General features: G+C 36.6%; 1 protein-coding gene across 7 annotated transcripts in view; it reads left to right on the top strand.

Moving 5' to 3' along the window:
- The window catches only part of EXOC6 (exocyst complex component 6), a 172,856-nt gene that overhangs the window by 10,269 nt on the left and 135,599 nt on the right, over positions 1-26,988 (top strand). For 2 of the 7 annotated variants that reach the window (XM_033130780.1, XM_033130778.1), the window contains exon 1: positions 1,225-1,378. The exons of 2 other annotated variants lie outside the window; for them this stretch is intronic. In XM_033130780.1, the coding sequence (XP_032986671.1) occupies positions 1,278-1,378 (101 nt within the window). In that variant the 5' untranslated portion in view covers positions 1,225-1,277. Of the gene's footprint in view, positions 1-1,223; positions 1,458-26,988 lie in introns of those variants that run through there. 3 more of the 7 variants (XM_033130779.1, XM_033130774.1, XM_033130776.1) reach the window with 3 other exon arrangements.

The following is a 26,988-nucleotide window of genomic DNA, read 5'->3' as shown; positions in this document are numbered from 1 at the left end:
AAAACTAATACAACATGGGACAATAATATAGAAGTAGACACTACCTCATAGTCATTTACAGATAGGGAAGCTGAAATATCAAGGGATTAGGTTCTTGCCCATGTCACCCAGCTGTGCAGTGAAGGAGCCAGGAATTAAATTGAGGATGCCTTCAGAGCTCATGCTTTTAACTATTATACGACTTCCCGGGATTTTTGTGGGGAGGAGGATGGAGATAGGCTTCTAGTAAAATCTTACTGAAGGGGGTGATTTATACAGCTGGATAATAAAGAGCTTGGTTGACTCAAAGGGAAGTTCAGAGCCCTGGATTAATGGAGACCAGAAAATAGTTGTCCTTCAGGGCTAGGTTTGCACTCCCTTCCTGATTAATCTTCCTGAGTCATTACTTTGATCATGACAAACTGGTTTACTCAGAGTTCCACAAACATGTCATTGAACAGGATTCTTCTACACTAGTACCTTTGTTCAAGGCCCCCTGCCTCTTTTTTTCCCATCTCTCTGATGCTTTGTACTCCGAGGAGCCTCCTACCCTCTCCTCATCCCAGCTGCACCTTGAGGGCACTGTGGCATGAAATCACATACTGCCCTGGGCCTCTCTTGCATGTTTGCCACTAAGTGTCATAGTTCTTCGTCATTTAATTTTTCTGGCGCTTATAATTTATTTTCAAGTTGACTGGCCTCTGCGAACTTCCTGAGGGCAGGGACATGAATCCACCCACATCGGTCAGCTGGGATTTTCTTGGTTCATTCCTAAAATAAATCTTATACGCCCACACACAATTTTGCTTTTCTTGAGTGCACGTTTTTCCTTTCTACTACTTTTCACCACCCAGAGTACATCAGGCTTCCTTGTTAAACGATCCCGTAGCTTTAATTACAGCATGAGGGTTATTTGGCTGTCCACCTCCGTCATTACTGAGGTATCCCCAGCACGTAACAGAGAGTCTGGCACACAGAAAACAACGTTATGTTAAAGCCAGGCTAGTCAATCGACAGCAACTAGGGGCACCGGCAGGGCACAACGGGAGGCGACGCGTCTCCAGCCCTCGCTGTACTAGGTAGCACCTTGGTCTTTGGCAGGTGCCAGCGCCAGGACCCGGGGCTGGCTGGCACCGCCTCTCCGCGCTCCGCTCGCCCCCGCCCTTCTCCCCGCCCCGCTCTTCTCCCCGCCCACTCGCGCTCGCGCCGCGTGCCCCTCGTTCCCGCTGTCCGCGCGCCGCTCGCTCCCGCGTTCTACGCGGCGCCGCGCCTCGCCGGCTCCTCAGCTTCCAGCCAAGATGGCGGAGAGCAGTGAGGGTCCGGGCACTGTCCCGGAGCATGAGCGGATCTTGCAGGAGATCGAGAGCACCGACACCGCCTGCGTGGGGCCCACCCTCCGGTAAAGCCTTCATCCCCCCCAGGACCTCGAACTGCCTCCGCCGGCCCGTCGTCGGGAGCCGGGCGGGGCGGCCTGACAGGTGGTGCGCGCGGAGGAGGGCGGGGGCGGTCCGGGGCGGAGGTCTGGGACCCCGGCCCGGGTGGGGCGGGGCAGAACCTGCGGCTGCACCTGTCTGCACCGCCCGCCTCAGCCGTGGGAGCTGTCACCTCGCAGCCGGTGGGTGTGGCTACCGCGGTGCCTCTGACCCCGGGAGCCGCTGCGCCGCCCTGCGATTGCCGCCTGGGCTCGGGCCTGCCGGGCTCCCTGATCGCGGTGGGACTGAGGGCGCTTTGGCTGCAGGAGTGCGGGGAGCAAAGGTTAACTGCTGACAGCCGGCGTGACTAATATGCGGAGGCGCGCGCAGGTGGAAACCGTGGCGTGCTGGGCTGTCGCGGGCGTGGGAGAATTGAAATTGAGCGGGAGACGCCGGCACCATCATCCCTCCGCGCAGTCGGAGTGGGCGAGAAGGGAGCGTAGGCTGGAGGGGAGGAGCTGATGCTCTGGAACGCGCTGATGTGACAGTGCGCTCGCCCGGCAAGCAGGGGAAACTTTTACTTATTTACGAAGGTTTCATTAATTTTGCATTAATTTCCCCGTTTATTTAAAAAAGGATCTCCACCCTTTAAAAGTAGTACTAGATAATGAATATTCCAGACTGAATACCTGCTGACCTAATGGTAGAGTAGTAGCGGGAGACGGTACTGATCTATTAGATTACGTTTACTCGCTTCGCTAAGTGCCTTTTAAAATGTAAGGCTTCATCTTTCGCAGTGATGATGGAATTATAATTCACTTAAATCAGGGAACTTGAGACTGATTGTGCTTTATCATTATTATTTTCTTCCGGATATACTTTCTAGAAATGAAGCGCTCTATATTTTGTGGACCTGTGGATGTAAATAATACAAAGTGAAACCAGGTCAAATGTAAATCAACCTTGCCCTGAATCCAGAGACTTGGGTTTTGCCCTACTCCTACCACTGATGAAGTGTGCAGTCATGGGCAAAAATCATTTAACCTCTTTGGACATGGATTTCCTTAGGCGTAGACTGGCTAGGAGTGGGTGTTTAGATACTCAGAAAGCTCAGGACATTTGGGACCTTCCCTGTTTGTTCACTGTTGTATCCCTAACGCCAAACATATGGTAAGCACCTGATAAACTTTTGTAACATGATGTTCTTGCTACGGTAAGATAAGCATGATGAATGCATTTCCTTAATTTTCCAGCATAATTATTTCTTTTCATCCAGCTATACTTTTGGTAATGAAAGTAGAAATCATAGATTAAAAGGAAGCTTTGTTTTCTTCATTGCATGGTGAAACTGAAAAAATACAGTATGTGGTATAGTTATCATAACAGTCTGTTTTTGAAAGCAGTATTGGTTATGAAGGAGATGCTTCATCCTGGGAAAATGTGCCTGGCAGTATCGTTGAAAAAAGATGAAATAACTTAGAATAAAAAATTTAAATATATTGAGAGACTTTTGTGACACAAATAGAATACATGTATTTACGGTGTTAACATTCTGTTCTTTTTTGCTGGACAATTGTGTCACCTGCGCACTTTGTTGCAACCCATGCTCTTCTTTGACTAACTCCAATGACTCATACTTATTCTATATATAAACTTGCCATTTCTCATTTACAAGCAGATTCTTTCCACACACATAGCACTTGTTAGCAAGCAAGTTCTTTCTCTTCAACAGGGTGTATTTTTTCCCCTAGGTTTCACTGAGTGAAGTGCTAATATTAAATTCTAACAAATTTTTTATCATGAAATGTTTTTAAAATGAAACACCATGAACCCATCATCTATCTTCAATTCATCTTGGGGCCAGTCTCATTTGATCTTTTTCCCTATTCATTCTCCCTCACCCTGGATTACTTTGAAGCAAATGCTAGACATCAATTCATGCATAAATATTTCAGTATTAAGATTAATTTTTGTTATTTCCCCAGTTATCTTTTAGCTGGCCTGTAGGCTTATGTTGTTATTATTATTAATAATTAATATTATTGGTTTTCTCAGTGGCAGAGTTTTTTAGCCTGACCTTTTCCTGATTCACTTTTTATCAGATCTGGATTCCAGGGAAAACCAAATGATTACATGAGAAGCATGTATATACTCTTCACAGTGCCTGACATATAATATGGTTCTTTGACAACAATGGAGCTAAATTAGAAATCAATAATAGAAAACTCTGGAGAATTCCCAAATATTTGGACACTGAATAACACACAACTAAATAACCCACCGGTGAAAGAAGAAATTAAAAGAGAGATTAGAAAGTATTTTGAGCTCAATAAAATAAAAATAACATATCAGAATTTGTAGGATACAGCTAAAGCAATACTTAGAAATTTATAGCACTAAACACTTCTACTGGAAAAGAATGGTTTCAAGTCAATGGCCTCACCTTCTAACGTAAGAAAGTAGAAAAATAAGAGCAAATGAAATCCCAAAAAGCCAAATAAAGGAGGTGATAAATATCAGAGTGGAACTCAGTGAAATAGAAAATGGAAAAACAATTGAGAAAATCATTGAAACCAAAAGCTGGATCTTTGAGATTAGTAAAACAGATAAATCTCTAGGGAAAAAGAGGGAAAAGATACCAATTATCAGGAATTACCAATTCTCAAAATGAATACCAGGAATGAGAGAGGTAACATCATTACAGATTCTACAGATACTAAAAAAGGTAATAACGGAATATTATGAAGAACTTCATGCCAGTTAATTTGACAACTTAGAAAAAATGGACAAATTACCTGAAAGATACAAACTATCACAGCTCACTTAAGAAGAAACAGATAACTAAATAGACTTATATTAATTAAAGAAGTTGAATTTGCTGTGTAAAACCTTCATCAAAAGGAGACTCTGGGCTCAGATATATTTACTGGTGAATTTTGCAGCATTTAAGGAAATATTGGTACCAATTCTATAAAAATTCTTAGAAGAGGGAATAGTTCTCAATTCATTTTGAGGTCAACATTAGTCTGATACCAAAACTAAACAAAGACTTCTAGAAAAGGAAACTATAGACCAATATTACAGACACAGATGAAAATACTTTAAACAAAATTGTAGCAAATTAAATCCAACAGTATATAAAAAGAATAATACATCATGATCAAATGGGATTGATTTCAAGAAATCAGGTCGACTTAACATTTGAAAAAAATCAATCAATGTAATTCACCATATTAAACTAAAAAAGAAAAATTGTACAATCATCTCAATAAATGCAGAGAAAACATCCACAAATCCAGCATTTCTGATTAAAAACCCTCAGGAACTAGGAATGGAACATCCTTAGCCTGAAAAAGGGCAGCTATGAAAAACCTATAGCCAACATTGTACTTAATGGTGAAGGACTGAATGCTTTCCTCCTAAAGTCAAGAACAAAGCGTGGATGTTCATTCTCACCGTTTCTATTCAGCACTCTACTGGAGGTCCTTGCCAGAATAATAAGACAAGAAAAAAGGTAGATTAGACAACTGTCTTTATTTGCAGACAATGTGATCATTTATAGAGAAAAATCATATGCAATTTGTAGAAAAGCTACTAGAACTGATAAGTGAGTTTAGCAAGGATGTAGGATACCATGACCATGTCAACGTGCATGAACCAGTTGTGTTTCTATATGCTAGCAAGGAACAATCAAATTGAAATACAAAATTGATGTAATAAAAAATATGAAATAAAAATAAATCTGATAAAGATGTGAAAGACTTGTATATGAAAACTGCAAAACACTGCTGATAGAAATTAAAGAGGACCTAAATAAATGCACACATATGTTGTATTCATGGATTAAGATGTCAGTTTTCCCCCAAATTGGTCTTTAGATTCAAGGCAATCCCAGTAAAAATCCCAGGAGAAGTTTTTGTTATTTTGTGTGTGTAGAAGTTGACAAACTGATTCTAAAGTTCATAAGGAAATACAAAGGACTAGACTAGCCAAAGTAACTTGAAAAATACGAACAGTTGGAAGACTTATGCTACCTTGTTTAATGATTTATTATAAAGCTACAATAATCAAGACGGTGTGGTACTAGCATCAAGATAGATCAGTGAAACTGATTAGAGACGTCATAAATAGATTCATTCACACACAGTCAATTAATTTTTGACAAAGATGCAAAGGTAATTCATTAGAAAAAGATAGTCTTTTAAAATAATGGTGGTGGAACAATTGGCTATCCATATGCGAAATAATGAACTTTGCACCATATTTAAAAATTAACCCAAAGTGCATTTTAAATGTAAAATGAAAAACTATAAAACTCCTAGAAACCATAGGAGAAAATCTACATGACTTTGGACTAGGCAAAGATTTTTTAGATATTATTCTAAAAGCATAATACATAAAAGAAAAAATTGATAAGTTGGATTTTATCAAAATTGAGAACATCTGGTCTTCAAAGAGACTATTAAGGGGATGAAGAGATAAGTCACAGATGGGGAGAATATTTGCAAATCACATACCTGATTTAAAAAAAAATGTGTCCAGAATGTATAAAAAAGTCTTTAAGGCTGAATAATAAGAAAGCAAACAACCCAATTAAAAATAGGTAATTGATTTGAACAGATACTTCACAAAGAAGGTACACAGAGGTCAATTAAGCATATAAGAAAATGCTTAATATCATTAGTTCTTAGAAAAGTGCAAGGTAAAACTACCTTATTAAACTACCACAACATCAGAATGTCTAAAATTATAAAAAGACTGACTGTGCTATGTATTGGTGAGGTTGTGGCACAATTGGCACTCACACTACTAGGGGAATTTCATAGATGCCATTTATCAGGTTGAAGAAGTTCCCTTCTCTTCCTAGTTTGTTGAATGTTTTTATTATGAAGGAGTATCGAATTTTGTCACATCCTTTATCTGCAGCTATTAAAATGATCATGTGGTTTTTATCCCTTATTGTATTGATATGGTTTATTACATTAATTTTCAGATGTAAACCAACCTTGCATTTGTGGGATAAATCAGTGTACAATCCTTTTATATGAAGTCTGACAATTAAGTTTGCGAATTTGTTGCACTGATATTGCTAACCTTTTTTTGATATCAGAGGGATTATTCATTATTAATTTGTACCAACTGGACAGTTAACCAAGTTTACTACTTGGAAGTGCTGGAAATGCTGAGTGAAAAAGTTAGACAACCTGAGCTTTCCACCAATAATTTATGGCTGTTGCATCCTGACAGTGGACTAGCTCACTCTGCACTGTCTGTGAGGGAGTTTTTAGCTAGTAAACAAATAACTGTATTGGAACACCCTCCCTACTCACCTGATCTGGCCCCAGTGACTTCTTTCTTTATCTGAAGATAAAGGAAATATTGAAAGGAAGACATTTTGATGACATTCAGGACATCAAGGGTAATACAACGACAGCTCTGATGGCCATTCCAGAAAAAGAGTTCCACAATTGCTTTGAAGGGTGGACTAGGCGCTAGCCTTGGTGCATGGCTTCCCCAAGGGAGTACTTTGATGGTGACCGTAGTGATATTCAGCAATGAGGTATGTAGCACTTTTTCTAGGATGCGTTTGCAAACGTAATTGTCCAACTTTTTATGTTGCTGGATTCTGTTTACTTTTGTTTAGGATTTTGTTTAGGATTTGTGCATGTATCTTCACAAGAGATATTGTTCTGTTATTTTCTGGCGATGTCTGATTTTGGTATGAGAATAATACTTCATAAAATGTGTTGGTTAGAGTTCTCTGAATTGAGATGATCTGTGTTCTTCCCCCTTTGTTCTATTCATGTGTATCGATTTTTTTTTTAAATGTTGACTCACTCTGGCATTCCTGGGGTAAATCTCATTTGATCATGGTGTACAATCCTTTTAATATGTTGTTGAATTAGGTTTGCTAGTGTTTTGTTGAGTATTTTTATGCCTATATTCATTCATAAGGGGTATTGGTCTGTAGTTTTGTGTTTTTGTGATGTCGTTATCTGGCTTTGGTATCAGAGTAATGCTTAGCCTCATAGAATGAGTTAGGGAGTGTCTGTCGTCTTCCACTTTTTGGAAGAGTTTGTGAAGGATTAGTTTTAATTCTTCTTTAAATACTTGGTAGAATTTGTCAGTGAAGCCACTTTGCTTTTCTTTATTGGGAGTTTTTTGATTCCTGATTCAATCTCTTATTATAAGTATGTTTAGATTTTCTAGTCTTCTTGTGTCAGTTTTGGTGGTTTGTGTCTTTCTAGAAACTTGTCCATTTCTTCTAGGTTGTCTAAGTTATTGGTATACAGTTCATAGCATTCCCTTATAACCCTTTTTATTTCTGTGAGATCAGTTGTAGTGACTTCACTCTTGATTTTAGTTAATTTCAGTTTTTCTTGATCAGTCTAGTTAAAGGCTTGTGAATTTTGTTGATTTTTTTTTTGTGTGTGTGTTTTTTTTAAAGAACCAACTCTTGGTTGTATTGATTTTTCTCTATAGTTTTCCTATTATCTATTTCATTTGTGTCTAAATTTTATTTCCTTTCTTCTGCTTGTTTGGGTTAGTTTGCTCTCCTTTTTATTAGTGCCTTATGATGGAAGATTAGGTTATTGATTTGAGATTTTTCCGTATCTTAAAATACAGGCTTTTGCAGCTATGAATTTCCCTCTAAGCACTGCTTTACTTTTGTCCCATAGGTTTTGATACTGTTTTCATTTTCATTCACCTCAAAGTAATTTTAAAATTTCCTTTGTGATTTCTTCTTTGATTCATTGGCTATTTAGAAGTGTATTGTTTAATTTCCACATATTTGTGAATTCCCAAATGTCCTTCTGTTATTAATTTCTAATTTCATTGCTTTGTGGTCAGAGATCATACTTTGTATGATTTCAGTCCTTTTAAATTTATTGAAGATTGTTTCACAATTTTACATATGGTCTATCCTGGAGAATGTGTCATGTGCACTTGAGAATAATGTATATCCTACTGTTGTTGGGTAGAAGATTATATAGATGTCTGTTAGGTCTCAGTTTATAGTTGTTCAAGTCTTCTGTTTCCTTTTTGAAAATCTTCTGCTTTGCTGTTCTATTATTGAATAATGGGTAGTTTTGCTTTATGTGTTTTTGGCTCTGTTGGTAGTATGCTCTATATGTGCATACTTATTATATATTCCCGATTGACTTTTTTTTACTATCATAAAATAATCCCTCTTTATCTCTAGATTTGTTTTAAAGTCTGTTGTCTCATTTTAATGTAGCCACTCTAGCTTTTTTATGGTTGCTCTTTGCATGATATATCTTTTCCTATCCTTTTACTTTCAACCTGTTTTTATCTTTAAATCTAGAGTGCCTACTATAGATAGCATATTGTTGGATCTTGTTTTTTTAATCCAGTTTGACAGTCTCTGACTTTTGATTGAATTGTTTAATCCATTCATATTTAATGTAATTACATAGTTGAATTTATGTCTGTCATTTTGTTTTCTATATGTCTTATTTCTTTTTTGCTCCTCTACTCCTTTTTTACTACTCTTTCATTAAGTGAATATTTTCTAGTGTAACATCTTAATTACTTTAATTATTTTTCAATGTATTTTTTAAAAAAGTTTCATAATGTTTGGTCTCAGATTAAACTTCAAATGTATTCTAATTTAATTCCAGTGAAATATAGAACTATTGCTCCTATATAGCTCTATTCCCTGTTTCTCTTTTTTGTACTATTACTGTTATCTATCTTACATCTGTATATGTTACAAACCTAACAATATATCGTTATAATTGGAAGCTGAGAGAAGAAAGGAGAGCAAGAGTATTTACAGAGTTTGTTGTATTAACCTTAATTATCATTTCTGATTCTCTTCATTTGTTGCTGAATTTTCAGTTGTCATTTTGTGTCATTTTCTTATTCCAGTACAGCTTCGCACCCACACACCTCTGTGCACTTATTGTCAAATACATTTCTGTATATTTTGCCCACCAATAGAATTATGTACGTGTTGCTTTATGTAATTGCCTTTTAAATCAATTAAGAAAAGAAAGATGCATTTATATTGTGTTTTATAATTACATAGTTACTGTTACTGGTACTCGTGTGTGTGTGTGTGTGTGTGTGTGTGTGTGTGTGTGGGGTATGTGTGTATTATATTGCCACTTGGGCTTACTTTTTTGATCTTGAAGAACTTCTATTAGTATTTCTCATAATGATGGTCTGCTTGTAACTCATTCTCCCAGTTTTTGTTTATCTGGGAGTATCTTTATATCACCTACATTTTGAAAGATAGTTTTGATGGATATAATAAGACATTTGGTTGACAGTTTTTTCTTTTAGCACTTTGAATATGCCATCCCACTGTCTTTTGGCCTCCATTGTTTCTGATGAGAAGTCAGCTGTTAATCTTATTGGTATTCCCTTGTATGTGATAAGTGATTTTTCTTTTGCTGCTTTTGAGATTTTTCTTCTGTCTTTCATTTTTTTTCCTATGATGTGCCTGGGTATGGATCTCTCTGTTTATCCTTCTTAGAGTTAATTGACTGTCTTAGATGTTTAGATTAATGTTTTTCATCAAACTTAGGAAATTTCAGTCATTATTTCTTCAAATGTTCTCTCTGCTCCTTCCTCTTCTTTACTTTGGTAAAGAAGTGTATGTTGGTGTGCTTATGGTGTCCACATTTCTCTGAGGCTCTGTTCATTTTCTTTATTCTTTTTTTTTTTTTAATTTTTATTAGTTTCAGGTGCACAAGACAAAGTAATACTTAGACGTTTATCATTTATATCCCTCACACTGTGTGAACCCCCCTCCCCCCATCCACTATCCCTCTGACATCGCACAGAACCATTACATTTCCACTGTCTCTAGTCCTAATGCTGTACTCCGCTTCTTGTAAGTATATACATATATATACATATATATATGTATATATATATATAAAATTATAGTTGGCATTCATTATTGTTCAGCTTCAGCTTCAGGTGTACTGTGCAGTGATCAGGCATCTACATCATCCCTGAGGTGGTCTCCCAAATGGGACAAGTGTCCATCGGATACCCTACAAAATCTTTATAACATTATTGATTACATTCCCCAAATTAATTTTCAAAACCCCGTGGCCATCTTGTGGTTACTGACTGTTTCATTTTCTTTATTCTTATTTCTCTCTGTTCTTTGGATTGCATAATCTCTGTTAGTCTGTCTTCAAGTAGTCTTTCTTCTGACAATTCACATCCACTCTTGAGATCGCCTGATGACTTTTTAAAAATTTCTGTTATTGACTTTTCAACTCCAGAATTTACATGTGGTTCTTATTTATAATTTCTATTTCTTTATCAATATTTTGTTTTCTATTTAAGGTCTATTTTATTAGACATTGCTATTACACCTTTCTTTACTTCTTTAAGCTTGGTTCTCTTTGGTATTATGAACATGGTACTTTGAAATCTTTGTAAGATCCAACATCTGGGCTCTTTCATGGGCCTGTTTCTTTTCCTGTGTATAAGTCACAGTCTTCTTTTTCTTTTCTTATCTCACACTTTGTTGTTGTTGAAAATTACAAATTTTAGATTATCTGTTATAGTAATTCTTGGTACTGATTCCGCCCACCCCACTACCTTCTCGGGCTTGCTGTTGTTGTTTGTGTTTGTTTGTTTAGTGGCTTGGATGGACTATATTAGTTAAGTGTATTTCCTTCACAGTGTGAAACCTCTGCTGTTGCTTTAGAGGGTGCAATCTTGGCATGCACAGAGTCACTGTGGAAGGATAGTGTTTTTAGCAGAGTTCTCTTTGAGGGTCTGTTTCTTTGACGTCTCTGTTAAGCTCTCTGCCTCTGTTGGTATCACACTCAGCTGTTAGACACCAGTAATTACCAGCTGGTTGCTTCATTGTTTCTGTAATATCCTGGGGCATAAATTGTTTCACAGTCTGATCTGGTTAAACTTGGTCCTCTTTGCAGTGGTAGGTGTGTGTGTGTGTGTGTGTGTTTATGCAAGTAGTTTGTTGAGGGAATACTTTAGATGAAATCTGTAGGAGTGAGGGAAACAGGATAGGGAAGAGGAGATCAGCAAAACTGGATTCAGCTAAAGTCTAGCCTCAGCCTGATCCCAGAGGGAGCTCTGGAGCTTGAATGACATCACAGAGTTGTTACACCTTAAGGCAAAGGGGCTGTGCTTTTACCTTTACCGCCAACAATCTCTCATTTGCTATAGGCTGCCCCCAGAGTATATATGTATTGGGGGGCATGACCTCTGAGGCATCACTGGGTGGAGTGCATCCTGCTTACAAGTCTCCTGAGAAGGGTGCAGCTTTAAGTTCTTTGCAGCTGGAAGAGGATTGTATCACCGATAACAGTGATCTACCGTATTTCCCCGAAAATAAGACCTAGCCGGACAATCAGCTCTAATGCGTGTTTTGGAGCAAAATTTAATATAAGACCCAGGTTTATTTTACTATAATATAAGACCATATTATTTTTATATTATTTTTTGCTCCAAAAGATGCATTAGAGCTGATTGTCTGGCTAAGTCTTATTTTTGGGGAAACATGGTACACATCCCAGCAGCTAGAAGACATCAAACTAGATCACGCTCAATTTTTGTTGAAGGAATAAATGACATAATTTTTTCATTTATCTGTTTCATATGTATTCCTGGCGTAATGACATTTCTAGTGGATTAAATCCCTAATCATAAGCTTGTGGTAAAAATTGTAAAATATACAGAACATAAAATTTACCATTTTAACAGTTTTTAAGCGTACAGTTCTGTATCAAGTAAGGCAGTCACATTATTCTGCCACCATCACCACATCCATCTCCAGAACTTTTTCATCTTCCCAAACTGAAACTGTATTTATTAAACATGAACTCCCTGTTCTGTGTTCCCGTCAGTCCCTCGCAACTTCCATTCTGTCTCTTTGAGTACTTTAGATACCGCATATAAGTGGAATCATAACATTTGACTTTCTGTGACTGGCTTATTTCACTTAGCATAATGTTCTTAAGGTTCATCCTGTTGTGAATAATGCTGCTCTGAACATGGTATATGAAGTCAGACAATTAAATTTGCAAACTCTTCCTAGAAAAAGTGCTACATACCTCATTGTTGAATATCACTACAGTCATCTTCAAAGTACTACCCTTGGGAAGCGATGAACCAACGCCAGCACCTAGTCCACCCTTCAGAGCAATTTTGGAACTCTTTTTCTGGAATGGCCATCAGAGCTGTCGTCGTATTACCCTTGATGTCCTAAATATCATCAGAATGTCTTCCTTTCAATATTTCATTTATCTTCGGGTAAAGAAAGAAGTTATTGGGAGGCAGATCAGGTGAGTAGGGAGATCAGGTGAGTAGGTGTACTGGGTTCCAATACAGTTATTTGTCTACTGGCTAAGAACTCCCTCACACACAGTGCCGTGTGAGCTGGTGCATTGTCGTGATGCATGAGCCATGAATTGTTGGCGAAAAGTTCAGGTTGTCTATAACTTTTTCACGCAGCATTTTCAACACTTCTAAGTAGTAAACTTGGTTAACTGTTTGTCCAGTTCGTACAAATTCATAATGAATAATCCCTCTGATACCAAAAAAGGTTAGCAACTGCGTTGCAACAAGGTCAGGCACTTAATTGTCAGACCTGGTACAAATATGGTATGGTTTGAGTGCAGTGGTAGTTTTTCCAGCCGGTATCTAAGGTTTGTTTTGACTGCTGGAGGGCTCTTCACCTTTTCTTTCCCTGGTTCTCTTTAGTAAACTAGCTGACCTGTGGTTTAGTTTGTTGCTTTCATGGAGTTACCAGCCACCTCTCAATTGCTTACTACTGAAAATCTCCATTGTTTTTCAGAGTACCCTTAACGTTTGAACTCCCCCGCACCCTGTTCTAAATAAAGTCAGTTTCTTTGGGGAGAGCTTTGCAGCTTCCTGTACTTATCTCCTGCCTTCCCTTATGGGTATGATCTCTCAACCAGTGCGCCAGAGCCATGGTCAGGAACAGTAGCCTGCTTCTCTTAAAGTGACACCCTTGCTTTAAGAGCAGGCCTCTGGGTGGAGCAGTAATCTCTGGTCTTGGTTTGCCACTCACATTGTAGAGCCTCTGCCCGATGAGTGAACTGATGCAGGGCAGTCACAACCTCGTTATTCCTGGCTGCTGCGTTTGTGGTAGAGCCTCTGTCCTATGACACCCTTCCTGAGCCTGAGTTGAGGAGGGGGTGCTAGGTGGAAGAAGGAAGCCCACAGTCTCTTGGCCACACTCACCTGGATTTCAGCTTCTGGAGCACAGGGCAGTGGGGAGGGAGGATGCGAAATGCTGGATGCCTGCCCTTTCTTTGACTCTTGACTGAAACCTGGGAGGAGAGGAAATGTGGTGCCTTGTTAGCCACATTCACTCAGGATGGAGCTGCCATCGTACTGAGCTGGGGGCTGTGGAGGAAGGGTGTGGGTTGTAGTTCAAGGGACATGAGCTCTTACTGTTCCTGCTAAGTATTTAGTAGGTCGTTTTTGAGTAAATGTTTCTTTGTTAGTTGTGTGCTCTCAGGACAATTTCCAGAAACTTCAAATGGTGGTTTTTTAAAAATCATTTTTTACAAATTATGGGTATTTCACTAGGAAGCAGGTTCGTGAGTTATGGAAGCTTTTCTTTTTTAATAGAGATAAAATTCCCAAAACAAAATAAGCTATTTTAAAGATACAATTCAGTGACATTGAATACATTCACAATGTTGTACCACCCTCTATTTAGTTCCAAAGCATTTTCGTCATTACAAAAGGAAAACCCGTACTCATTGAGCAGTCATTCCGCACCCTCCCTCTCTGGTTCCCGGCAGCCATTAATTTGCTCTCTGTCTCTATGGATTTACCTGTTCTGGATATTTCGTTAAGTAGAAGCATATAGTATGTGAATTTACATGTCTGGCGTCTTTCACTTTAGCATGTTTTGGATTCATCTATGTTGTAGCATGTGTCAGTATTTCTTTTTTATGGCTGAATATTCCATTGTACGGGTATTCCACATTTTGTTTATCCATTCATTAGTTGATAAACACTTGGTTTGTTTCTACTTTTAATTATGTGAAATTGGATTTTTTAAATGTTTCTGAGTTAATTGTTCTAAGAAGACTTTTTTTAAAAACCCAGCTTATTTAAAGTATTAGAAATTCAATTTTCTTGTTTTCTGGGAATTTTACAAATATTCCATTTTGATAAATAATATATATTTTTTTAACCAATAAGCCAGTCAGAACAGAGTTCTTTTAAGAGACTGTAAAACCTAAATTATTAATACCCTCTGGAGGTAAATTGTTTGATTTATCACATACAGTGAGAGCTAAAAGCCTTTCTGAATTACAGAGACAGAGCTTTATAGCTTTCTTTCTGTAATTTCACCCACAGGTCAAGAGACATGAGTTGTAGAGATTAAAATAAAACTCACTGGTCCAGATATCAAAGACCTGTTTTTGATGGTTATGAAATTCTTAATCAATTTGAGCTCAAAATAGACAAATAGGCAAACAAAAAAGATAAATAAACCAATGTCTTTTATCTTTTACCCAAGAGATCTCTGTCATCCATGTAGAGGGATCACCAAATAAATGGTCAAATCATAAAACCAAATTCTTAGTCATTGCTACCACTTAGGGGTAATAACTTATAGGCCATATAGTAACTGAAAACCAAACCAAAAAATACAATCTGTAGAAAGGAAAAAAAACCCCAGAGAAACAGACCGTCAGTAAAGTTAAATGTGTATTGCCACTTGGGGTTTACCACTGGGAGCCAAGAAAAGCTGAGCCTAAGCTTTAGTAGCCCATGAGGTGCAATTCTCTGGCAATGCAGTTTCCTAGATTTGTCAGGTCAGTCTGCTGGAATCGTGGTGAAACCTCCAAAACTATTAAAAGATAATTTTCAAAAAAGATAAAATCATGACCCTCATACAAATATCAAGGTATGCATGCCAAAGATTTAATTTAATTTATTAATTAATGAGGTAACCGGTAAGATGTTACAACTGGTTCAAAAGCAATGGCAAAAAACAATATAGGCATTTGGGAATGCTGAAATTGATTTGTAAATAGGCACATAACTGGTTAGTATCTCCAGGGCAATAATCACTTGCATTCCACAGGCCAAAATGTTTTTTGCATTTCTATAGACAAGAATAACTTACATCAGTTTTCTACAATTTATAGAGTTGTAAAATAGCCCAAAACCAGTGAAAGGTATCCATAATCTAGAAGGATGTGCTAGATGTGAATAATCATTTTTGTCCATTTTTTTTTACTTTATCTTTGACGATGCTTACCCTTTTTTTTGGCCATGGAAAATTTTCCATTTTTATGAAAATGAAATTCACCAATCTTTTTCCTTTTTTTGTTTCTGGATTTTGAGTTATAGGACAGTTTTCCATACTGCCTGGTTATAGGGGAATCCATCCACATTTTATTTTGGTACTTGTTTGGTTTTATTTTTCACTTTTATATTTCTGTTCCTTTTGGAATTTTCCTGGGGTATGGTGTGATGAATGATTCCAGTTTTATCTTTTATTTATTTTTAAATATGGCAATCCAGCTATCCTAACACTGATTAAAAAGTAGGTCTTTTTCCCATTGATTTGAGATGCTGTCATTATCATTTACTGAATTTTCATATGTGGTGGGTCTGGTTTTTCTATTTTCATTGTCCATGTGTCTGTTTATGTGTTATACCATGCTTTTAATTATGGAGGCCTTATTGTTATAATACCTGGTAGGGTTACCCTCACCTCGTTGCTCATCTTTTTCAGGTATTTCCTGGTGACTCTTCCTTGTTTATTCTTCAAATGAACTTAATACACTTGTCTTGCTCTTGAAAAAATTTCAAATATTTTATTGTATTGAGTTAAATTTATAAATTAATTAGTGGGAACAGACATCTTGATGATGTTGAGTCTTCATATCTAAGAGCATGTCATGTCTTTCAGGAGAGTTAAAGTTTTCCATGAATAGATTTTAGAATTCCTTCAGATTTGGTGTATTTTTGTTGTTATTTTCATTGGATCTTTTCTTACATTATGTCTTCTAACTGGTTTTTGCTTATATTCATGAATGCTCATGATCTTTGTATGTTAATTTTTAACCTTCTAGTTTGTTAAATTTTGTTATTGTTCGTAGCAACTTCCCCCCATTGATTTTTATGGGTTTTCCCAGAATGTAATTATATAATCTGTATTTAGAAATAATTTTACTTCTTCCTTTTCGCTTCTTAAACTGTAGATTGCTTTGTCTAGTCTAACTTCATAGCCTAATTGCAACATAATAGTTGAGACAGTGTGTATCGTTATCTTCTTCCTGACTTTAGCAGGAAAGCCTTTAGTGTTTCCTCATGAAGGAGAACTCTGGCTTTTGGGCTTAGGTATTTATATTTTATTATGCTGAAGAAATATCCATTAATACCTATTTTAGTTAGTGTTTTTTAACATGAAAGACTACTGAATTTTGTCAAACGTCTTTTCTGCATACGATTTTTCTTTGCCTGCTATGATCGAATTTATTAATGCATTTCCTATTACTGAAATATTTCTGTATTTGTAGACTAAATCCCACTTGGTCATGATGAATTGCTCTTTTAGTGTGCTGTTGGATTCTGTTTGCTAGTATGCTTTTAAAGATTTTATTGCATTGATATTCATAAGTGAGATTGGTCTGTAGATTTCTTTTTTGATGCAGTTCTTTTTCAGGTCTTCAGATAAATGCTATGCTTATTTTATTAAACAAAATTGGAAGTTTTCCTTTTCTACATTTGGAATACTATAATTAGCATTGATGTTATCTGATATTCAAAGGTTTGTTAGAATTATCTTGTAAAATCAGTTGGGCCTGTGCTTTTTGTTGTTGTTGGTGGTGGGAGAATCTTTTAATTCCTTTTTCTTATTTATTCTGTGACAATTGGTCTGTTTTAGACTTTCTGTCTTTAGAGGGTCAATAAGTTGTATTCTTTTGAAAAATTACCATTTCTTCAAATTACTTGAGTACAGTTGTGTAAATGTAGTCTTATGTTATAATTTCTTATGTTTTGATGGTTTTGGCCCCTTTGTCAGTTCTAATTTGGGTATTGGGATTTCACTCATTTTCCCCCCTTGATTAGATTTGCTGCTGGTTTGTTGAAATTTTTTTTTTAATCTGTTTTTGAATTTATTTGTTCCACTGATTTTTGGTTTTTTAAGACATCCCTTTCTGTATTTATTTTTAATGATTTATTTCTTCTGATTTATTTTATTCTTTTCTAGCTCTTTGTATTTTGGACTCAATTTATTATTTTATTGATGTAATTATTTAATGCTATAAGTTTTTTCCTGATCATTGCTGTAGCTTTATTGCATATACTCTGATCTGTTTTCCTGATTTGTATTTTAAAGAAATTCTGCTGTTATATTTTTGTATTTTCTCTTTGATCCAACAGTTTTTTAATGGGGTTTTGTTTTTTGGTTTTTAATTTCTAAATGTGTAGGATTTATTAATTTTTAAAATTTTGCTAATTTTATTTTTATTACATTATAGCTAGGTATATCTGTATTATTTCTATTCTTTGGAATTCATAGAGGTTTCATTTGTGGCTTAATATATTGTTGGATTTCATGAGTGTTCCATGTACTCTTGAAAAGCATCTTCTTTTTTTATTAAGACTCAGATTTATTCATGTTCTCCCTCTCTCCTTACTAAGTTGGTTATATCTTCTAAGGCCTCATATTGATTTTTACCTGTTCTTCCTTGGATTGAGAGAGGTGTGTTAAAAGTCCCTTATTAATTTGTTTGTCTCCTTACATCTTTTGTAAAAAGTTGCTGTTTTATGAATGTTTGTTGCTAAAGTACTGATATATAAATAATTAATTTTCTGCTTTATTTTCCGTGAAAAAACCGTGACTAGTGGTTTTTTGTTGTTTTTGCTGTAGTTTTGCTGAGAAATCAGTTCTGAATTTCTCCTTAACTGTTGATGAATACTCCTGTAAACGATTTTGGTGGGATTTATAGATTATCTCTTAAACTATTAGGCAAACTGCACATTAGATCTGCTCTAGACAGTTTAATATTTTCAATTAATTTTCTAAAATCTTTAGGAACCAGACTACATTTGTATTCATTAATCTGCTTAATTGTTTACTTTTTTTGAGTTAAATTTTGTTTAGCAATTCAGCTTGTTATCCTAGAGGACAAATAAAATTTTTATGGGTTGGGTGTTTCCATCTTTTGCATTTTAACAAGTAGCCCAAAGTTAACAGGAAGAGACATCCCCTTGGTCAGGAGTGTAAAAACAGGAAGGAGGAAATCTATTGCAAATCTGTGTTAGCTGATTATCAATTCAGGTTTCACCATAGAGGATGTCCATTAATGATCATCATTGTGCTATGTTGTTATCCAGAATTGCAGTGCGTGTTAATGTTAGTACTACAGAATATCAGCCCTAGTTATAGGAAGTAATGTTAACTAACAAACTGCACTAGGCTCTTTCCTATGCATGGAAACAGGATACTATTAGTGAGAACAAGTCGCAGAAATTGCACATAGAGGAAAACAAGGCAAGTAAAATCCAGCATCAGAAATGTAGGCAAAAACCATCTTTTCTCTTTTGGCTTTGCTTGATTTTGATGCTTTGATGGATTGTGTGATCCTTTAAGATATTGTACCCATTTTAAAAAAATAAAATAAAATTAGGGTATGTGAACTCTATTATTTAAAAAATTGTTTGGCAGATTGTCTTCAATTGAATTAGAGGAAGCACCTGGGCATCATTTTATAAAACATTCTAAAAGCGCATGTGGCAAACTAGACGAAATATTTCATGGGAAAATACACAGAAGGTGAATATTTTATAAACAAGAAATCTTTTTCAGTATTCTGTGATGAAAGAAATTGAATTCTCAGTATTTTCTTTTTTGTTCTCCTGGGTTTGCTAGAAACTCCCAGTTCCACTGCAGCTACAGGATACCTCCTTGGTATAAGATACTCAACAGTGGTTATTTAGGACACTTAGCTTATCCTGAATTCTTTACTTAGCTGTACAATATTGTGGATACTTTGAAAAAAATTAAAAGTGTTGTGGAAAAGCTAGATGGCATTATATTATTATTTTTTTCCTATAGGCCTGTTTGACATTATTTTCCTCAGTAGTTGGTTCACTTCGGCTATGCCTTTATACCTCTATTTCTGGACTATTTTGGGGTAGTACTTCCCAGCATTTTTTTTACGGCACAAAGTCAGATTGAAGGCTGACATGACCATTACTGTAGTGTGCCTGTAGCCTATTCAGTTGGGAAGATGTGCTATAATGTGTTGGTCAGACGAGGGGCTTTGTAAACCCCTTATAATTCTAAGTAATGTGTGTGGGGGTTTGTGTGTGCACGTGTGTCTTAGTTAAGGATTATTTTGTTTTGTTTTAGTTGTAGGTACCACTCCAACTTGAGTTAGCTTAAGGAAAAATGAAAAAACAAAAACAAAAAACAGTGGCAGGTTCCTGGGGTATCTCACAGAATTCTTAGGGAAGTCATACTTCCCAAAAGACTGGAACAGGGCCGGCCCGGTGGCTCAGGCGGTTAGAGCTCCATGCTCCTAACTCCGAAGGCTGCCGGTTCAATTCCCACATGGGCCAGTGTGCTCTCTGCCAGTTCAATTCCTCAAGTCCCGCAAGGGATGGTGGGCTCTGCCCCCTGCAACTAAGATTGAACACGGCACCTTGAGCTGAGCTGCCGCTGAGCTCCCGGATGGCTCAGTTGGTTGGAGTGCATCCTCTCAACCACAAGGTTGCCAGTTCAACTCCCGCAAGGGATGGTGGGCTCTGCCCCCTGCAACTAGCAACGGCAACCGGACCTGGAGCTGAGCTGCACCCTCCACAACTAAGATTGAAAGGACAACAACTTGACTTGGAAAAACAGGCCTGGAAGTACACACTGTTCCCCAATAAAGTCCTGTTCCCCTTCCCCCCAATAAAATCTTTAAAAAAAAAAAAAAAAAAAAAGACTGGAACAAAGATGTGGAAGACCATGTTTCTTTCTGTTTTCCTTCGTGTTTCCCTCCGTTGTCTTCATTCTTCCCTTAAATCTGGTTTTCTCTACTTCTCTCTTCACTTGGTGGAAGATGATCACCTACAGTTTCCATATGTCAGTCAGGCACATACAGCCGGGTATCTCTGAATTCCAATTCAAAACTCCTGAGTGTATCTAATTGAATCAGGGGATCAATTGTCGGCCTCTGGTGCAGTGTACTGTGATTGGAAGAGGCTGTACTGCTTGTCCAACCTTGTGGTTGGTCAGCCATTCTCAGGAAGACAGTATTGACTACAGTTGTGTTTGTGCCCTTTTCTGGGGAGGAGATCCATAGCTTTTACCCAAATCACAGAGGATGTTCTTGTCACTCTCCAGGCTCAAATGAAGATTAAAAATAACTGCTGTAAGAGGTATAATAGAATTCCCACTACTTAAAACCAGTATCTTTCATATCAGTTAAGCTGTTTGTCACTTTCACAATGCCATGTTCTTTTCTGCCTGTGATTACCCGTGATTGAGTACCCTCTCCTTATTTCTCCACTTACTCAAATATTACCTATCATTGAATTCTCATCTTAGGTCCTATTTCCTCCGTGAAATCTTTGCATCCTAGAATACTATTGCATTCTACACGGACACACACATACACTCTTATTTTCCTGAGTCTGAATTTTCATAGCATGGATTTTTTAAATGATACACAATGTAATTTGGTTTTGTGTGAATGTATGTCTTTGTATGTGTGTCTTTTGTAAGTGTCTTAAATGCAGGCTTAATGCAATTGTCCCTGAGGCCTCTAATTGTCATACATATCTAAATAGGTTCGGCTACGTTACATAGTATAATACTGTGGTACAACAGACTCAGTATACTTTTGAACTGAATTCATGAAAAATAAAAACCTTCATTATAGAAAACTTGTAAATTATAGGATAATAGAGAGGAGGAAAAAAATCACTGTTTTCCTACTACTCAAGAATAATCATAATTGACATTAATCCTAGTCTTATATTAGAGACAACAAATATTATATATTTGTTGAATATTTATTGAAGGAAGTTACGATATTCAGCGTATTAAATATTTGGTATGTTGAATGTTGTTAAATATTTGTTAAATGAAGTTACAGTTGTATATAATTTTCATCCTGTTTTCTGTTTATTTGATTATTTTCTTGTTGCTCAGGTGGTTCTTTTTTGTGAAATTCTATGAACAGTGATATTAACTTTAAGACAATTTTTTTTTCAGGATTTTTGTTGCTGGAAGTAAAAGTAATTATGTAGATAATAATAGGTAATAGCTAAAATCTATTGAATATTTACTGTGTGACACTTGTAAATACTAGAGATAGATTAGGTCGTTGCTCTAGGCACTCAATAAGTGGTGGGGCTGGATGTGAACACAGGCCATTTGACTTCTGAGACTATATTCTTAATCGTTATCTTTTGCCTTTCAATTTAGAGTATCAGTTAATGAAAGCTGAAATACAAAAACCTTATTGAATTTGAACTAAAAACATGGGAAGGTTTACATTAAGATTGGGAGTGGTAAGGAATGGGACTTGAACTGTACTCAGGGAGGGTCTTACCTGTGTGTAATGTAATATATAATATATAATAAAATATATAATATAACATATAGTTAATATAATATAAAATATAATGTAATATATACCAAATCTTATATTAATTTTTGCTCCAAAAGATGCATGAGACCTGGTTGTCTGGCTAGGTCTTATTTTCGGGGCAACACAGTAGTGATGTAGGTCCCTTATTCCTCTGCAGTTCCCCATACAGACCTCCTGTGGCTTTATTAGGCCAGTCTTTATTCTCTGCAGGAGATGGGAGCTGCTTGATTCATGAGAAAACACTGGCCCTTTTACCCTCTCCATGCCCTTTTTCAACTGTAAATAATGGAAAAAAGAAAACATTATCATCATTCCTTATCTTGCCCTTTTATTCCTTTGGTAAAAAAAGAACATAAATCAGGTTTATTTTAAGCCTGTCTTACAAAAAGGGCTAGTTCTTTTCAGTTTAGTAGACCAGGCCTTAATAGAATCTCTGTACTATGGTTTATTTGTTTTTGTTTTCTATTTTGTTGCACCTGAATGTGAAGGCAGGCAACTATCCTTTGTGTGGTTTGTGAGAGACTGTGTATGTGTTCTTGATGTCTGTGCATTGCCTACTTCATTATAAAGGAGCTTAATTTTGAGAGAATTCATGAATAGAGGCATTACCATAGTAATAAGAAAGATACTCTGGAAATTCACAATGAACATATTACTGACATATTTAAGGTAAATAATTTCGGCAACTGAATGGCAATTTTTTGCCAATGGCAGTGCGCTCCTGTTACCTTTTTTTTTTTATGGAGTATCCCCCAGTACTCCTTATGAGTCCAAGACTTTGATTGTATGCCTGGCTCTGGCCTTTTAGTAGGCACATGGTACTGAACAAATCCTTTAACTTCTCTGAGCCTCCTTTCTCATCTGTGAGCTAGAGATAAAACCAGTTGCCCTGTCCACTTTGCCAGGGTTCTTAGGATCAATTCCAGTGATATATGCAAAATATATGAAAATTGCAACGCACTAGTACAAATATAAAAGATGATTTTTTGTTTTGTTACTTATTTCTCTTTTCAACGTATTCTTTTCTCCCCATTTCTTCTGCAAAACTGAAATGGACAACAGAAATGGATTGTGTGGTCAGGATGGAGAGTTGGGATCAGTCTTGTATCAGAGTAACCATGTTTCTGTTTTCCTCCATAATACCTCTGAATTATACTTATTTGGTAAAATTCTTTGTTTTTGGAAAAGCACATTATAAAATTTAAATTAGTGTATATTAATTATATGTTTTAAAAGTGTATTTGTTTGGAATCTTTTCTTCCAGAGTTAGAATTCAATACATCAGCAGCTGGCTTTCATTTTTTTTTTTTTAATATATATTTTTTAAATTTTATTGGGGAATATTGGGGAACAGTGTATTTCTCCAGGGCCCATCAGCTCCAAGTTATTGTCCTTCAATCTAGTGGAGGGCGCAGCTCAGCTCCAAGTCTAGTCACCGTTTTCAATCTTTAGTTGCAGGGGTCGCAGTCCACTACCATCCCACGTGGGAATCAAACCGGCAACCTTGTTCACAGCTTACACTCTAACCAACTGAGCCATCTGGCTGCCCCTCATTTTTAACATTTTCTGCAACTTAGTAAAGTTCTTGTTTTTACTTCAGGATATACTTACACAATGATTTCTTTTCCAAGAGGACCTCCAAAAATTATTACTTTTTTAAACATTAATTTTATTTGACATATTTGCCCCATAAAAATGCTAATGTTACATAGTTTAGAGGTAGGTTAAAAAAAACTTCTAAAGCTGTTAGAAGTTTTATATTATTTTTCATTCATTAATTTCAGCATTATCCTTATATATAAGATACCTAACGTGAATAAACCATAAGAATTGTTTATGTGTAGATTTTCCAATGCTGATGGAAAAGAGAAGTAAAATACATTTTTGTTTGTATTTGACTGATATTCAATTTCTTTAGATCTTAGACTTATGAATCAGTGCTAACTTTCCATCAATTTGCAATATAATATATGAACTCATATATTTATTATAAATTCAAAAACTTACTTGAAGATGTTCTTTAGAAAAATTATTTGTGTGTTCTTTCAATGTCAGAGTGCCTACGATATGTCAGGCTAAATATAATGTAGAAAAGTTTATCCTATGCTAGATTGTTCATACTTACTTACCCATGGAATTGCCAGAGAATTTTTAAGGTGTTTATGGTTCTGTTCTGCTATTTTTAACCATTGTATTAAAGCAATAGATAACAGGATAAAACAGCTTCAGAAAAGGGTAAAATCTTATTTTTATTTCATAGTTCTTGGTTGTTAATTAGGTTGAATATGAGATTCACACCATATTGTGATGCAGTAGTAAAAAAAAAAAAAACTTGGATTTCTAGAGGTTATGTTTTGTTCAAGTGTGCCCTCTAGTGAACCTGTTCATTCCATTAAAATTTGCAGTTCTTGGGCTGGCCCGGTGGCTCAGGCGGTTGGAGCTCCGTGCTCCTAACTCCGAAGGCTGCTGGTTCGATTCCCACATGGGCCAGTGGGCTCTCAACCACAAGGTTGCCAGTTCGATTCCTCGACTCCCTCAAGGGATGGTGGGCTCTGCGCCCTGCAACTAAGATTGAACACGGCACCTTGAGCTGAGCTGCCGCTGAGCTCCCGGACGGCTCAGTTGGTTGGAGTGCATCCTCTCAACCACAAGGTTGCTGGTTCAACTCCCGCAAGGGATGGTGGGCTGTGACCCCTGCAACTAGCAACGGCAACTGGACCTGGAGCTGAGCTGCGCCCGACACAACTAAGACTAAAATTTGCAGTTCTTTACATCCTCACAGCATTTGTGAATTGAATATAGAAACAGAAGACACCTTGAGTTCTCAAGGAATTTAGAAGATAAAACATACAGTAAATAATTGGAGAATAAATTTGATGTATTATACAAATAAAAGATAGTGTAGTGTAGGCTTTACATAAAAGAGCTGGGAAAGTTCCAGGTAATGGGAAAGTTATTTAATATGGCTATTCATGAAATTATCTTGAAGGAACTATCTTGAGCTGAATTTTGAAGGAAGTTTAAAGTTAAGATTGAAGCATACTGTAGGGGAAGGGCACATTGGCGTTGGAAAAAAGAAGATAAGGACTGCCAAAAATTATTAGTGGTAAAAGGAAAAAAAAAATAGAGAAAAAAGGAATTATTCTGGAAAAGGTTTAAGTTTAATTCTGTTTTAAATATTTTATGAAAATGTCCAAATAATTTGTATTGTACTTGGAAAGCTTTATTTTAGGCATTCAGGTAGGGTTCAGCTGGGCAGTTGTGTCTTGGGGTCTTTCATGCACTTGCAGTCATATATTGGTTGCTGCTTGGGCTGAAATCATCTGAAGGCTCAGCTGGACTAGACAACCAAGATGGCTCCCTCACACTGCGGGCAGTTGATGTGGCTGTCATTTGGAAGTGCTCACATGTGGCCTCTCTCCAGCATGTCATTTTTAGAACTGTCAAATTTCTTACATGATTGGTGGCTTTCCCCAGAGTGAGTGTCTGAAATCTAGGTGGAAGTTTCATGGCTTTTTCTAGCTTCTGAAGTCACATACTATATTACTTCTGTCATATTCCATTGGTCAAAGTAGTCATAGCCTGCCCAGATTTAAAGGAAAGGAATATAGACCCCATCTCTCAGAAGGTGTGTCAAAGGATTTTGGACCTATGTTATAAATCTACTTCATTTACTTTCCTGCCTCCTTGAAAAAATAGGCTCAATGCAGATACATTTTAATGATTTAGGTACTAATTATCCTTTGTATTAAAATTGCCTGTACATAACACTTGTTTTTTGCACTTGATTTTCAGTTTCCACTGCACGTGGTTGGTACTTAATGAACATCGTTGGAAGGAATTCTCCTTTCTCTTTATCTAGATGCTACTTCATTTCTTATTGACTCCTGGATTACCGAGTATCAGGGGAAAGTTACGGGAAGGTTATTATTCATGTTGGATATATATGATGAAATGGTTAGAAACTGTTAGAAGTACTGGGCATGATACTTTTGTATCGACCATTTTCTTTCTTGCTATTCTTCAGTGCTAAGTAATATAGTAGAAATATTTTTTTTCTGAGATTGAGTGGTACTTTGAACAAGGCTTTGGAGTATTTAAGCTAGGGTGATGGCACTTTTGCTATTTGTTGTTTAAAAGAAAAGAATTCCAAATCATGTGACTTCATGGAAAAGGGGCCCTTCTCCCAAATGGTAACTTATTTGCTATTTTTGACTAATACTTTAGCCCATTGTTTTTCACATGGGCATTACTGAAATTTGGGCACTTTAAATGTATCCAAAGGCTACTGAAGAGAGTTCCACTTCTGACTAACTGCAGGGTATCAAGTGGGTTATAAACTGATATTGAAGAGACTGTTCAACTGAAAGATTAGATTAAATTTCCAATTTCCATAGCCAAGGGTTCAAAAACCAAGTGGTCACTCAGGTAGGAACAGGTAGAATGTCTCAGTGTAGCTTCCCTTAGTTTCCAGGATCCATACAGGGTGCGCAAAGGACTGCTGATGACTTTATCTGGGCAAAGTAGGGTCTCACTGGATCTCAGAAGCTTAATTTTTGCTGTGTAATTACCCTTTGATATTTGGGGTTTATGTATGCTTCATTCTGAAAGAATGTAAACTAACAGGTCATGTGCTTTTATGTAAGGGCATGTTTAAAATCTTGGCTTTAAATTAATTCCCAAAATGACTAATTGGTTACATGACCAGTTTGCTGAATTGACCAAACTTACTGCTAAACCAAAAACCTGTTTTTAAAACTATTTTTGAGGTTGATAGCAAGTAATTTGTATTGGATAGGATGGTTTTAATAGCTTTTGAAAATTTGTGACCAGTTTTTTGTGTGGTTACTTTTAACATTGTCTTTATAGCAGTGTTTTTAGGAATGTTTAATTTGTCAAAAGCTGATAATCATAGTGTGGTTAGTTGTCTTATATATTTAATATTTAGAAAGATGTATTTTTTAGTTAGTAACCAAAATTTCAGTGCCAAT

The sequence above is a fragment of the Rhinolophus ferrumequinum genome, chromosome 16 (assembly GCF_004115265.2).
Source record: "Rhinolophus ferrumequinum isolate MPI-CBG mRhiFer1 chromosome 16, mRhiFer1_v1.p, whole genome shotgun sequence".
NCBI classification, from domain to species: Eukaryota; Metazoa; Chordata; class Mammalia; order Chiroptera; family Rhinolophidae; genus Rhinolophus; species Rhinolophus ferrumequinum.
The sequence above is the reverse complement of the archived record's forward strand: the minus strand, read 5'-3'. Positions and strand labels throughout refer to the sequence as shown.